We start from the raw sequence: 14661 nt of genomic DNA on the forward strand, positions 1-14661 counted from the left end.
GACTAGTCCAAATTGAAACAGGAGAACCAAAGAGATTTACTCATGTGAATCCATCAATGTTAATAACAGAATAAACAGTTTTAGATTCATAATCTAAGATTAAACTGCTTGATTTTATTTTGTTGTCTAGTAAATAACTGAATCCTGAAAATTTTGGTCACAAAGCCTTTAAAATAAAGTGCATCGTTGGTGTTCCACAGAAGAAATAAAAGCGTAAAGGTTTAGATTAAAATGATTGTGGCCAATTTATTACAGAAAAATTTGTGAACTTTCCCTTAAACACTAAATAATAACAAACCTTCTCTATTTTGTCCCGGTTTCCACCGTTGGCTGTGATTTTCAGCTCCAGCTGAGCCTCCAGCTCCTCACCCTCCAGCCTTGCTCGTTTCCCATCTCTCTCCTCCTCGATTTCTTTAGCATCTTCATCTTTCTCCTCGGACAATGTTCTCTTTAGACCAACAGGGGCACTGTTGTCTGCTGTTAAATGGAGGTAGAGTTTAGCCTTAAAAGGCAATGCCTACAACTTATATTGTTAAACTACCTATTGTTACTAGTGTAATGTTAGCTCAAAGGTTAAACTTCATACAAGCTCTAAAACAAATGCCAGCAGCAATTATAGGAAACTCAAAACAGTTGGGTTATTTTAAAACTTAGAGTAAGCTTAAAGGAAAAGTTCAACTAAAAATATTTATCATTTTCACATCTACATTTTTTCAAATCGATATTTTTGTCTATGTTTGGTCATAAGCCATTTCGGACATTTATCAAAAAAATCTCGAACAAGCTTGTCAAATATTCCACAACTGTTCTCGCTCTTTCTTTGTAAACAATTCCTTTAGATAATCAGTTTGCTAACAAAAAATGATAATTTTGCCAAATTGGAGAAACAGAATTGTTGATCTTTAATTGTTTGAAAGTCCATAGTAGAGGTTGTAAACAAAACCTCATATTTTTTCAGTCTCTGTAATGAAACTCTATCGAGAAGCCCTGTCAACCACTAATGTCAGGGTGGTTGGATGTCCTCACCTTCTGCGTTCTCAGGTGTATCAGTATCTTTTTCATCCTTTTCCTCTTTTTGGTCTTCAGTCTCAGCATCTACATTCATCTTCTCCTCACTACTGTCTTTTTCATCTTTGTCTGCTTGGGTCTCATCTTCTTCGCTCAAGCACAGAAATCCTTCTTTAACCTCTGGGTCGCAGTTCAACCCAGCAGGAGAAGCAGAAGGTGAAGAGGATGAACTTTTATTGCTTGTCTCCTTTTTCTCCTCGGTGGCCACAAGGGGGTCTTCCAAATCCATCGCAGGTGAGGTAGTCTGTGTGTTGGGTGGAGAGGGCGATCGAGAGACTGGGAAGGATGGAGATGGGGAACAGCGAGCTGAATCTGTGGCAGGTGCCATCAGATCACCCTCCTTATTATTCAAGTCTTTCTCCGTCTCGGTATGAGTGCCGTTCATCAGCGGTGTCTGAGGTGGAGAGGAAGATAAGCTGGAGTTGGTGGTTGCCAGGGTGTTGTGCAGCACTTCCAGTTGCTGTCGATCACTCATCTTCATAGTTTTCCGTGCGCGAAAGATTTTCTTTTGAGGTTCCTCAGGTACAGCTACTTCCATTTTCACCTGTGAAAAAAAATACAGAAGAATATGTCAAAGCAAATGCTAGATCCCAGGCTAGTTAGCTAAACTATGTGTGGTACTCAACAAGTCTGATTAATCTAACCAAGTAGAAATGTCTTTACAGGGGAGTGACCACAAGGTGTCACTGTCACTTATCTAAAAGATATTACTTGCTGTTCTAGAATTCCCTCTTCCCCTTGATCACAAAGACATTCTTTAACTGTACCAGAGCTAACCTTAACCCTAGACTTTGCCTGTTTTTTGTTTTAGGTGGAAGTCCAGCTACAGTAAAAGTACTACAGTACTGTTTAGGTCTGTTTACCTACATTTTCAGTCTGAGCAGAAACACCTTCCCGATAAACAAGATAAATAAATAAATAAAAAACAACAACTGTAATCTAATGTGAAAGCAGCTTAACCTGACAAAAACCAAAAACCTTCCTCAATTCAACTGAACATAACTAGTGTGTTGGTAAGGCCACAACAGCAGTGCATCTGATTTCAGACTACAGAGAGAAAGAGAGAGAGTGCAGACTTTGTTTCCTCCCCCTCAATACGATTGGTGCAATTCTTAACCAGTAAGAACAGAAGACTACAGAATCTGCTAGCGACAAGTAGAGTTCATTATATAATGCAGGTTTCAAAAGTTACCATCGTACTTAAATTAAACCAGTACTTCTGTGCATCACAAACACACATTAGTTTATCTTACCAGGCTAGGATGTCTCGAACTGTCCTGTTCATGGATTTGGCAGGCAGTCGCTTGAGGATCCTAAAAAGAAAAATAGTCAAATTTTAAAATAGTTTTGCACATATTAAAACTAATTACTGATAAATTACGCATTTGTGTTTATCCAATAGGTCTACAATTCAAAACCAGACAAGTGTTTCCATTTTTCTGTGAAGCAAAACTCTCTCATGTTTTAATAAATAAGTTGCTCTCAAAATGTTACATAATGATAACCCAGAAGTTATAACCACAGATGAGTACTGAAATATTCTCCGCTTGTTTATCTAGTAAACACTTTAATGGTTCTATCTTTATGGATTACTAATCCATGTTAAATCTGTAGCGCAAATGTTATGACAGATGATACATTGAATTCAATTCAAAGAAAATAAAAAATATTGTCTACAGAGAGAACAAAGTAACTTCAGATTAAGCAGTGAATGAAAACACTGGTTCAACAGAATTCAAAAACTAATTTAAATTCTTATCTCATCCTAAAATATCTGAACTATATCAATTGAATACTAAAACTGTGCCATCTAAAAAGACTACGAAGTATTGAAACAATTGTGATTCAACATGGTTATCTGTCAGCACTAATATTTTCTTAAATAGTACAAAGAATAGCCACCTTGCATAGTTCTTTAAAAACTCAGTCTGATCCAGGAAAAAACAGTAAAGTTTCAAAATACTAATACCTTCAAAACATCTTTCTGGATCTAAACAACTAATCTGTTTATTCTAAAGCATCGCATCTGCTTTACTGTAGTTATTCTTTCTTTACTACACATCCCATATAAATATCTTGCCAAGATCTGAAAGCAAAAATCCACAGGGCACCACATCGCTGCTGCACTGCTGCATTAAAAACCATCTTGGCAGGTGTGAATGACGTGGCTTCTATATATACCTAATTGTCATCCCTATAGACAATCTGCACCACTTTAAACTTCCTGTCAACATCCATTTATCCAAAGTCTGTTCTCCATGTCAACCCCCTAAAAAAGGATTTTAATTTTACTGTAGGTTCAACTACACCTTTATCAAACTGTCCTTTCGAAACACTGAACCATCACCACAAACTGCTGAGTTAGGAACAAGTAAACTAGGCACAAAGGGAAAGTATAAAGCTGATGAGAGCTAGCAAATAGAGGTGCCGTTAGAAACTCATAAGGAATACTAAAAAACATGGTTATATTCTAATGTCATCAACCCAAAAAGAACAGACATGTGCCTCTGCATTGCTCCATGTCCCCAGGTCAATGTTCACAGAAAGAACATTGAGCTAACAAAAATGGCTGCCAGCCTGTAGGAAGCTTGTTCTTCTAGGCTGTTCACCGCGCAGAGCCTCACTCTGGCCCTCCCCCACCCTGACTGTAATCATAGACGCTGAGGTTGCCGCTCTTTTGCAAAATGGTCGCCAGAGCTGCTGTGTAAAGCCAGGCGCAGTTCTACAACACTCCTCCTGTGACTTACTCCTCCACACTGTCTAACCTACTCTAACAGACTGTGCTCCCTTTGAATCCAAGCTGATGTGAACGGCATCCCAGGGTAAAATCTTGCGCATTGCGAGAAAAAAAAAAAGGTTCGTAAAATAACCAAGCGCTATTCCGTCGTGATCCCCTCACGCGAAGATCGCTACCTGCTGGAAGTTGCATGGTAGGCAGAGTAAAAAAAAAACTTTTAAAAAAAAACATTTTTTTAAAATAAAAATCGAACATTCGAAGACCTAAATACAAAAATATTGCAAAAATAAAAATATTTTTTTAAAAATCAGGCTGGTCAGCCTTTTCTGAAGCAAAACTAAGAGGATTAACTGAGAAAAAAATAGAGTCCAATGACAAATAAACGATTCCAAATCACGCAAAGGAGGCAAAAATAAAACGTTGCGAAAAAAAAACGATGATGTCGACAAGAAAACAAACATGAGAATCTCTACTAAAACAAATCTCATGTCAAAAAGCCCATTCATCTTGTGCCTGAACAACCTTAAGAATCTAAATTTTCTTTTACAAGAATCAAGTCTTCGAGTAACAAAACGTGTCAAAAACCACCTTGGGCTGAAGTCTTCAAGAGTAGGCCTTGATTAGTAGCGAGCGCAAAAACAGGAGCATGCCTAGTGTCCAACTAGCTCAAAGCGCACACAACACAGAAAAGAGGAACAGAGAGAGACAGAGAGAACGGGAGGGGGAAGGGATCACATGTGGAGAGGCGGAGCACATTCTTTGTAAGGTGTGGGCTGTAACTAGAATAGAAAAACAGTGTAGCTACACACAATTGTAGCGTTACAACCAACAAAACAGCGTCATATGAAACAAAAGACAATTTTTGGACTCATGAGGAGACTGTGTGAGGATTCATCAACTCTCAGACTGCTGCTCACTGTTTGACCAGTGAAATGCTTTAGCATATATATATTTTTAAAAGGGTGTTACAAAACAAAGCATTTATCCAAACATCTTCATAAAAGAGATGTAAATAAAGAATAAACAGAAAGAAAACTGCAGCAGGAATGAAAAAAAAATGCCATGTGCTGGAAAGCAAAAACAGACCCCTCCCCCACTGCTGCAGGCACAGAGAAAACAGGGTGGAAAAGTACTGCGATGTGGATTGTACCATTTCAACACAGAAGGGGATTCTCTTGTGCACCGCTCTGTGTCAACACAAGAGGGAGCACAAAAGTGAATCTGCTCTGCATTTAAAAAAAAATACTGCAAGAGAAATCAAATTTTCTTCATGTTATTTTTTCAGCACATTTCTCCAATAGTCATTAACGTGCATCCCTATGCAGCACAAACATCTTCTGACTGTAGTTTTGCTATTGCACAGCAGCAGGTTTGTAACAAGGTTAAAGTTCAAACTCCTGCCGTTTACAAACTGTAATGACTGTTGTGAGCTGCGATTGCCTCTGTATGATGGCAGGCATATTTAATCGCTTCAGATGAAGTAATTCTTTAGCTCATCAACTTTTTATACCGCTTTGTAATAATTTATTATTAACTTTCATGTGTGTGTGTGTGTGTGTGTGTAATTAAATGGCTAAGAAATCGTTAAGTGTAATTAAATTGCTTGTGTTTTCTTGTGAGTTATTAAAGGAGAAATGAGTCCCTAATATTCCAGTCAATGTTTTTTTTTTTTTTTGGGAGAGGGTGATTTAAAAAGTGGGTCATTCTGAAAGTCAGCCAAAATGTCACTTGACATCTATAATGTTGGTTATTTTATAAGCGCTGTAACACCATGTTGTCCATATAGGCAGTCCTTGTTCTAATTCACCTAAACATTTTTCAATGTCATCCTCTCAATCCTTTTCTGTCATGTCTCAACATGTGACAGAAAGACATAATCTAAATTCAGTACATTAAAACCACTCAAAAGCCTACCTAAAGCAAAAATATTCAAGATTAGATAGCTGATATCTCTATAAAACTACATATTTGCACATATTTCGTCAAAGCAAGATGGCATTTATGTCGTAACTGATAAAGTTCTTGCAGACAGTAAATACCGTTTTCATATACTCACAGTGTCCTAACCAGACATGACCAAAGCGCACATTAATCTGCGCTTTGGTCCTAGCTATGACAAGCTACGGCACTGCATATTGCTCTGTCAGCTTTCCATTTCTGTACATCAGGTAGTTCCGCCCATTTACAGATACATCTAATATAACGAATCCCTCAGTCTCTTCAAGATTATTACGAAATACATTGTCTAGATGTCATCATGAAAACAAATTCACTTTCAAATATTAGCAATATCCAGCAGTACTGCGCAAACACGCAGAGTGCAAGAGAATGTGGAAACCATGAGAACCACACACACACTAATCTGATTACATGTGATTTTGTTGCATTGCGTGGCATATTCACTTTCAGAGTGAACAATGAAATAGTTGCACTGCATCTGTTTTACACACATCTGCCTAGCAGCACTGCACTCGATGTCACTATTGTGCTAGCATAATCCACAATCAATATGTGCCTAGATACACAATAAAATCAATCAACAATTCTCAGGTGCATCCCTTGATCAGAAGAGATTTTTATTGCTTAAGATATAAAATAAATAGTTGTATTCTTCAATTTGTTTCTGTACACATCCTTTTTTTTAAACGGTGGAAGGCCGATAGAAATGGTCAAGGTCAGCCGAGCAACATGCTTCTAGCCTGAATTATTTGAATATTTCCATGTACAGAAAGCATTGGCTTCTCATAACGTACGGTCCCATTGGAATAAAATAAAAAAATATGAGCATAATACGGCATCTCTAATGAAACCAATAAAGAGACTGTGTGCCATGAGGGTGCAAAAATGACATTCATTCACTCTGCTGTTTTCATTGCTCTCTGTTGTTTCGGCTAGATTTAGTTTTGAGTCACTTGGCTGTTTCTATTGCAGTTTATATTAGATTTTTTTATGTCCCCAGTAAAAATATTTTCTAAATGACCTGTAGGACCAATGTATTGTCAAAATGTCATTATCGAATTAGTTTGTCAACAAGGCGGCAAACCGATCCATAGATTCTCAGTGTAAAAAATAGAAACAGAATAAGAACTAATACGGAAGAGGATAAATAAACAAGTTGGTGGGAATAAAAAAGTACCACAACTCTCATTTACACAATTTGCTAAGTTTGCTTTGGGCTATACAAACATTTTTGTTTTTCCTTTGCCTCAGTAGAAACCAGAATCACTTAAACAACGATTCACATTATGTTAAAGCAAGAACATAGAATGTAGCACAAATACAAGCGCAGATGTCCAGTAAAAATATTAGTAACACAACTGTGTAGGTCACTTCCCCACACAACAAATTACATATATCCTGCTTTCCTCTACAAGCTACTATAGGGAGTCAGCTAATAACAGACAACAGGCTGAAACTAGTTGAGACAAGTTTACATCTCACAGATCTCATGCATAAAAAAACTAAACAAAAACACTTGAGGATTCTGGTGAAGCGATCATCCTGGAGTCACGCCATCAAATTAAAATTAACAAATCATGTTAATTTTCTTTATGAATCAACATTATCATATCATATTTCTTTCTTTTAAACCTTGCTCGTAGTCTGATTGACACACCTTCAAAACCGTAAACAAACTGTCAAGTTTCAGGCATAAGAGCTCAAACACTAGGAATGGCTAGAATGACACGAGTCAAGCGCAGGCACGGCACAACAGCTGTAAACCGTGCGTGCACACACTGCAGCTACAACCCAGAACAAACATACAGCAAGGCCTCTTTAGGGAGCTCCTCCCTCTCTCTGCCATTTCAGACTAGCAGCTCTTAAACTGCAGTAACACAAAATGGCCACCACCTAGGCAGCTGACAACAAGCCAAACTGTAGTGGCACCATTCACACATATTAAACCAGAATAGACGATAATATTTAAGTGGTATTTAAATTAGCCAACTTGCATTCAGCATTTGTCTTGTCGCTCTCTGATTCCCAATGCCTACTGTATCATTCAGTTTCATTTTTTCCCCCTCGCACAACGCAAAAATCTTCAATTCATCCTCTTGAAGGCTGTAAATCTTCAGTGTGTCCTGTCATTCATGTTGGTGGATGGCACAAAAACAAACCGATGGCCGCTTGTCTTCTGGAGTGCCTAAAAGATTTTCAATTGATCAGGTGCGTGTAGCTCCTCCGAGTTTTATTAGGACTCTTGTTTTGCTCATCCGGATGCACTCCTGAGGACTACGCTTTTATAGGTACTCTTCAATCCATCCAGGTGTTCCCAATTTTCAACACATTAACGAGCCACATTGACAACAGCAGCAGCAGCAACATCTCTAGATATTAACCATGCATGGCTAAGCTAAGCTATTTTAGCTAGACAGATTTAGGATGCTATTTTAATAAGCATTATACTCTAAAAACAGATATTGTTATCAGAGAATGTCTAAGGATGTTAGCTCTACCGCAAGGGTGCTCAATCCTACTGGAGATTTACCTCTGTGCAGATTTGGTTTTTAAGATTGTGATTGGTTCCAAAAAAGGACCAGAACCAGCTAATCATGCTCCTCGGGAACACCTGTAAATTACCACAGGTGAGTGGAAAGAGGGTTGGACCTAAATTCGGATTAAAGGACAATCTCAGGACTGAGTACCCCTGAATAACATAATGTCTACTCAAATGATTTGGTTAATAGCAAACACAGTGTTAGCACACAATTTCATGCAGTGACAACAAACATTTGCAAGCAAAATGTCAAACTGTGATAAACACCATGAAAATAAATAATAAACCACACATTTCACAGAAGAATTCTAATAAAAAGAAACAAAAGCAGGACAGGAAGAGAGAGAGAGAGCTGTGACCTTACACTGCAAACCTCAAACACAGGCCACCTTCAGCTTGGAGGAGAAATTTGCAAGGGTGACTAGCCTCCGTGCGATCAAAAGCCTAGCAGTAGAGCTGAGCCAATGTGGGGGAGGGGCAGGGCCAGGGCTGTACCATGGATTTTACAGGGGTGCAATTGTAATTAATGTTATTAAAATGAACACCTTAATATACAATGTCTGAAACTGGCAAATGAGTTGCACTGTATATGTACACAGAACCGCAAAGGAGATAAAAATTATCATTCTCTAAGCAGTTTATTTATTAAGGTTTGTTGTTTCACTGAATCTTTGAAACATGTTCATAATGTAAAGCTGAACAGAAATTTGGAAATCTGATATTATTATATAAAAACTGAAAAACATAACTTAGCTCTTAACCCATCAACCTAGCTGAGATGAGTTCTAGACCACAGTCACACTGCAGTGTAGCTCCACCCTCCTGCTGCAAAGTAGCACAGCAGAGCAGACAATGGAAAATTACCGAAGTACGGATTGTACCATTTAAGAACTGAAAGGGGGACATTTTTAACTTGGCCATTGCAAATGTCCTAGTTTCAAAAAGATTTTAGCTACAGGTCACTTCAATCTGATTTTCATCTAGTCAGCGTTCTGATACGTCTGACAAACAGCACTGAGGTCTCAATCAGAGACCTTTGAGTACAAACATTTCCACACATACTTATTTAAATACAAAAATGCAATTAATTAGGAATATGAATCTGTACTACAGTGATTCTCAAGCATAGCCTATGATTAGCCAAGAGAGAATGCAAGCACGTCTAGTCACTTTACCCCTTAAGGAGCACACAAAGACTACAGGGAAGGGGGATGGGAGCATAGCTATGTTTGAAATTGTATTTAAAAACGTTGCCTTGTTTATATGTTAAAACAAGAAAATATATTTTGCGAAATACACAAGGGCTTAACCATTTATCTTTCAAAATTCACAAGGAGCACATCTGTCCTTAGCGACAAGAGCAGTCTGCAAGACTTTACAGTGACTGATAAAAATCATGGAACTGGCAACACTACCAGTCTGACTGAATTTCCTACAGCAGTGGGGGAAGGTAAAACGGAATAGGCAGGGAATGTACCATTACTAATTAGAGGGGTGTGAAAATGGGCTATATACAGTGTTTTTTAGCCAATGATGAACTTCCAGTGAGAAGTTAATGTGAATATTTTTAATTCCATACAATTGCTTTTATAGCATCGATGTTGTAATGTAATTCAGATATAATCAGTTAAATAGACTTAAGCATCCATTTGGTTGTTAAAGTGTAAAAATAGACGAAAGACCGTTAAAATGCAAGCGACGTCATTAGCAGCAGGCTAGCGCAAAAATTGTATTGAAAATACTAGGATAAAATAATTTCCATATTTTAAAGACATAACGCGGACAAATATAATTTAATGCAGTGCTTCTTGTTTGATTTAATACCCACTTTATATCGAATCTCAGCCAGACAGTGAAGATATGCTGTTTTTTTTAAAGAAATCAGATTTTAAACGCAGCTATTTTGCATAGGATGGCAATTCACCGGAAGCTGGGCTAAAATTAAGTCTGTGTACATACACCCCATTCACACACCTTTGCGTACAAAGAATTGTTAAAGCTGCCTAGATTAAAAATAATTATATATAAAAAATAAATAAATAAAATCACTTTTTATTTACCGTTTCACAGTAGGGGTGTAAAGAGTGATGCAACTCACAATTAATTTCAATTTACGATTTGATTTCATGAATCGGTTCTCACGTTTCTTAGTTTAAAAATTTATATTGAAGCTATTTTTGTTAACAAAAATATATTATACAGTAAACAAAAAAAGATGCTCTTTTGTGAAGCTAATAATAATAATAAACAAAATTAATTTGAAATTCGAACAAAAGATCTAAACAAAGACGAAGCATACATGGCCTAATACATAAATAATATGAAGGAAACGGCAGATGAGCTGAATGAAACAAATTCCCTCAGCCAGTAGGTGGCACTTAAAAACTGAAGTATTATACTTCCTGGGTAACCACTGTAAACAAAGCAGTGCTGCACTTATGAACACTATGTAACGTTCAGAGGATAAGCGTGAGTCCAAAATCGCCTACTACAGTAGGTACTGCATTTGAATTTAAATGTACTACTCGGCCATTAGAAAGTACGATACAGTATGAATGTCAGTAACTATGAATGGAGTTTGGAAGTCCATTTTGTCATCATCACGTGACCTACCAGCGTCAATTGCATCGCTTTACTCCCATTCATGAATTATCTCGCAGTGCATCACGGGATAGGGTAGCGTCCATCCGATGCACATTTCAGAATCTCGCTGGAAGTAGTAGGTCATCTGACATACTGTTTTTCATTCTATGAATACAGACATACTACTCGGTTCGTATACTGTTTTTAGCATATTATATAGTATGGAGATATGCAATTACGGACGCAGCCACCGTCATTAATCAAGTGACATCTACGATGCGAATTCTATCATCTAAAAGTTCCATAAATGACAAAAGTCTCTCTATTATATTATCGAGTGTTTCCCCAATATATATTTCTGAACGCAAAAAGAAGATTTATTTTGTGCCAGAAAGCTGAAGGAGTGGTTTCCCTGCTTCTATTGGTCAACGACCCATTGTGGACAATAGGGGAAAGATCAAACACGCTACAATTTCTTTGATGACCAAGGCCGTGCACAGGGGGGTGGCTCAGTGATGCATCGCAGATATAGCGCTAGTTGTCGAGAAAAAACGATTGAATCTTGCGCTCCGGTAACCTTTGTTTGTAAATCCCGACAACACCCTATGTCAGGCAAATTTTCATATTTCTGCATCTCAACCGATTTGTATGTTCAGATACATAAATCAATTTTGAACCAGCTTCTGGTTCATCAATACATCCCTAGATATAGCTGAAGTAGCTTATATCTGGACAGAGACCTGCGCCAAACATTTAAAAATAGTGGGCAATTTGCCAAATCTTTTGTGATGCTAATTTTCCATTCAGAGAACAAATCTCAAATTGCTAGTCAAACTGGTCCAAGCAGTACTTTTAAGCTTGATGAGCAAGTTCTGAGTCTGTATAGTTATTCCAGTAATGCGAATCAACAAATATCAAAAGGTATTCATCTGAAATCTCATTTCTGCTCGAATTGATTTTGAAATCCTGATTCCAACAAGACTTTTGCTCTTTAAACAAGTTCAGGATAGTGTATGCAATGATGTGGTGTTTTTTGATTTCTCTGGATAAATGCCCACATGCTTATTTTACCCTGCACAAGCAGCCACAGATTTTTCTGCACCGCTAATCAGAGATGGCAACACACTGCTGCTGCTGCTGCTGAATCTACAGCACTACAGCAGGAGAAATCACAGTCTGAAGTCAATGACAAAGTCCAAAGTCCTGCGAAATAATGCAGATACTATAAATAGACTGAAAAATCTTCTATTGTTCTCACCAAGATGCGTGGAAATGTGGTAATCTAATCAGTGACAAATTGTGCCGCTTTTTAAAAATGAATCAGACATTTTTGTTTCAACTTGAGTTACTGGGTTGAATCAGTCTTATGACTTACTCAAACTAACATGTGACTGATTTAGTCATGTCCAACTCAAAATTAAGAGGAGAATGACGATATTCGCAAATAACTTTCATGACATACATAAGCAAGTTACTGGTACAGGGATGTCCGTACTAGTTAAGTTAGTGGTTACTGGAACAGATGTACTACCTCCCTGCCTAGTATAATACACTAGCTAGGTAATTACAATTTAAATACAATTAAAAATGTAATACCCTTATTTTGTAATGTAAAACATAAATATCCTGACAGTGGACTAAATAAATTCTAATTAACATACCACATTTACACTATTTTGACAAATGTGCAGAAATTTAAATTGAAAAAAAAGAGCTCCCCAATCCTAAGACAGAAGACACCAAAGCGGATAAGTAATGTGCAGAGGAAGATGCCATTTTGTAACTTACATGGCAGCACAAACATTAAGTTAAACCATTACAAATATAAAATGCATTATGTAATGGAGAGTGGTTAGTGAAATGGGTACAAACACTCTAAATAATCCTTAAAACTAATCATTCAACAGCATCCTCTGGGAAAAAAAAACGACTTCCCCCTTGTTATGCTACTGTGCGCACAACCAGCTAATCACAGACATGACCGGCAGGAACTGGCTGAAACCAGTTTAGACTGGCTTAGCTGTGGGCTGTACGTCATTGGCACATGACAGATAACTCTGACTTTCTAAATTGGGAGGTTTCTATTAACATTCACACAAACTAACTAATGGGGCAAGCTACTAGAAGATGTAATTTTATAAAAGAATTGATCTAAATGACCTAGTTTTACGCAATAGTATTGCCTTTGAATCAACAACAACTTAACTATAACAAGTGTATGAAATAACAACACACATCTAACGGCTGAAATCCTTCTAGACACAAGTAGCCAAATGCGGCAGAGCAGCAGTAAACCCTGCACACACTCCAGCTAGCACTGAGAGCCAGACTTACAGCGAGGTCTCTTTAAGAGCTCCTCCCCCGCTCTGCCATTTTATACAAGCAGGCACTGCAGTACCACAAAATGGCCACCAGCTTGGCTTCTGGCAATCCAACAAAAATAAATAAATAAACACGCAGGTGCACAAATCATGTAAATTAAACAGGAAGAAATGACTAAATTAAAATAAAGTGGCTCAATTTCATGCTTGTCTGATGTAGTGCCTAGCTTGTGTGCAGCATGTTTCTTCATGCCTAACTCCTCTGGTTCTTTTGCACCAAGATACGTTCAGCGATTTGTCCACACAGGAGCTGTCGTGCCATTTAATCAGTGTTGTACAACTACTACCACATAAGTGAAAGTGTGAGTGTGTTCAGGTATTTAAACCTCATTATCCCAACAAGTGATTCCATAAAACAGAGGTGGTCTTTTGTCTTGATCGCTTCTATTCACTTATCATAAGTTATGATACTGACCTACCTGACTAATCTTCATTCTTCTGACTTTGTCTCATTGTTGTGCATTGTGCACTCCATAATCCATACAGGCGTTCCTGATTTTTGATGCCTGCTCAAAGACTGACAGTTATGGAGTAGCATTAATGTCTCTGGGCATTAACTGCTCTGTCTTTTAAATGCAAGTCTTGCAGCATAAGAAATATTGTTTACTGCAAAAACAATAGCATGTCCTATCATATTGTTTATTCCGCAAGTGATATGTTGCATTAAAACGTAATAACTTTCATTATAATCAGTAAAGCCACCCGTATTAGGAGCACATGATGCCTATTTAATGTTTTTAATCTAAGCCTAGCTAATCCAGCCACATTTTCCTCTGTCTGTCTGATATTAACTTATTTTATTCTTCATTCATTCATTCATTCATTCATTCATTCATTTTCCTTCGGCTTAAGCTGCGATCACACTGGACTTATCTCCCCATAGATTTTCATTCATTCGCACACGAATGCGTCAAAAGTTTTGCAGTTTGCTGCATTGTAAAGTTCAAGTTCGGTCAACTCTAACCTGGAAAACTGCATCACTTGACTACGTGAGACCAATCGAAGATCAAAACATGACCTCTCTGGACAGAAATGTAAAATTTGGACCAATCGCTTACTTTTTTAAGTGTCTAATTATCTTGTTTAATCCCGCCCCTTTTCGCAGTGCCGTCCTGTCGGATGGTGGAGGGGTGTCGTGGACGAAGGACAAAAGTGAAGAGCGGGGAGGTTGGCGGACGAAAGTGAAGAGTGAAGAGGGTTAAGGAGTCGCAGAAGAAAGTGAAAGTGTACAGCGGACGGGAAGAGGACAGTTGAGGAGAGGGATCGGAGAAATAAGGTGCCAGATCAGATTTCAAAGGTGCCAGATCCAGAGTGTTCCCGCACAAATTAAGCCCTGGCTTTACTACAGAATTTCGCAAGCTCAAACTCTAGTATGACCGCAGCTTAAATCCCTT

General features: G+C 37.9%; 1 protein-coding gene across 23 annotated transcripts in view; it reads right to left on the reverse strand.

The window, feature by feature from the left end:
- The window catches only part of atf7ip (activating transcription factor 7 interacting protein), a 46570-nt gene that overhangs the window by 6334 nt on the left and 25575 nt on the right, over nucleotides 1-14661 (reverse strand). For 3 of the 23 annotated variants that reach the window (XM_087235861.1, XM_087235855.1, XM_087235859.1), the window contains exons 2-4: nucleotides 2322-2381; nucleotides 1027-1612; nucleotides 299-477 (exon numbers count right to left, since the gene is read on the reverse strand). In XM_087235861.1, coding sequence (XP_087091987.1) covers nucleotides 299-477; nucleotides 1027-1606 — 759 coding nt within the window. In that variant the 5' untranslated portion in view covers nucleotides 1607-1612; nucleotides 2322-2381. 23 annotated transcript variants of the gene reach the window in all.

Source organism: Danio rerio, chromosome 1 (genome assembly GCF_052040795.2).
Source record: "Danio rerio strain M-AB ecotype USA chromosome 1, GRCz13ab, whole genome shotgun sequence".
Taxonomy (NCBI): domain Eukaryota; kingdom Metazoa; phylum Chordata; class Actinopteri; order Cypriniformes; family Danionidae; genus Danio; species Danio rerio.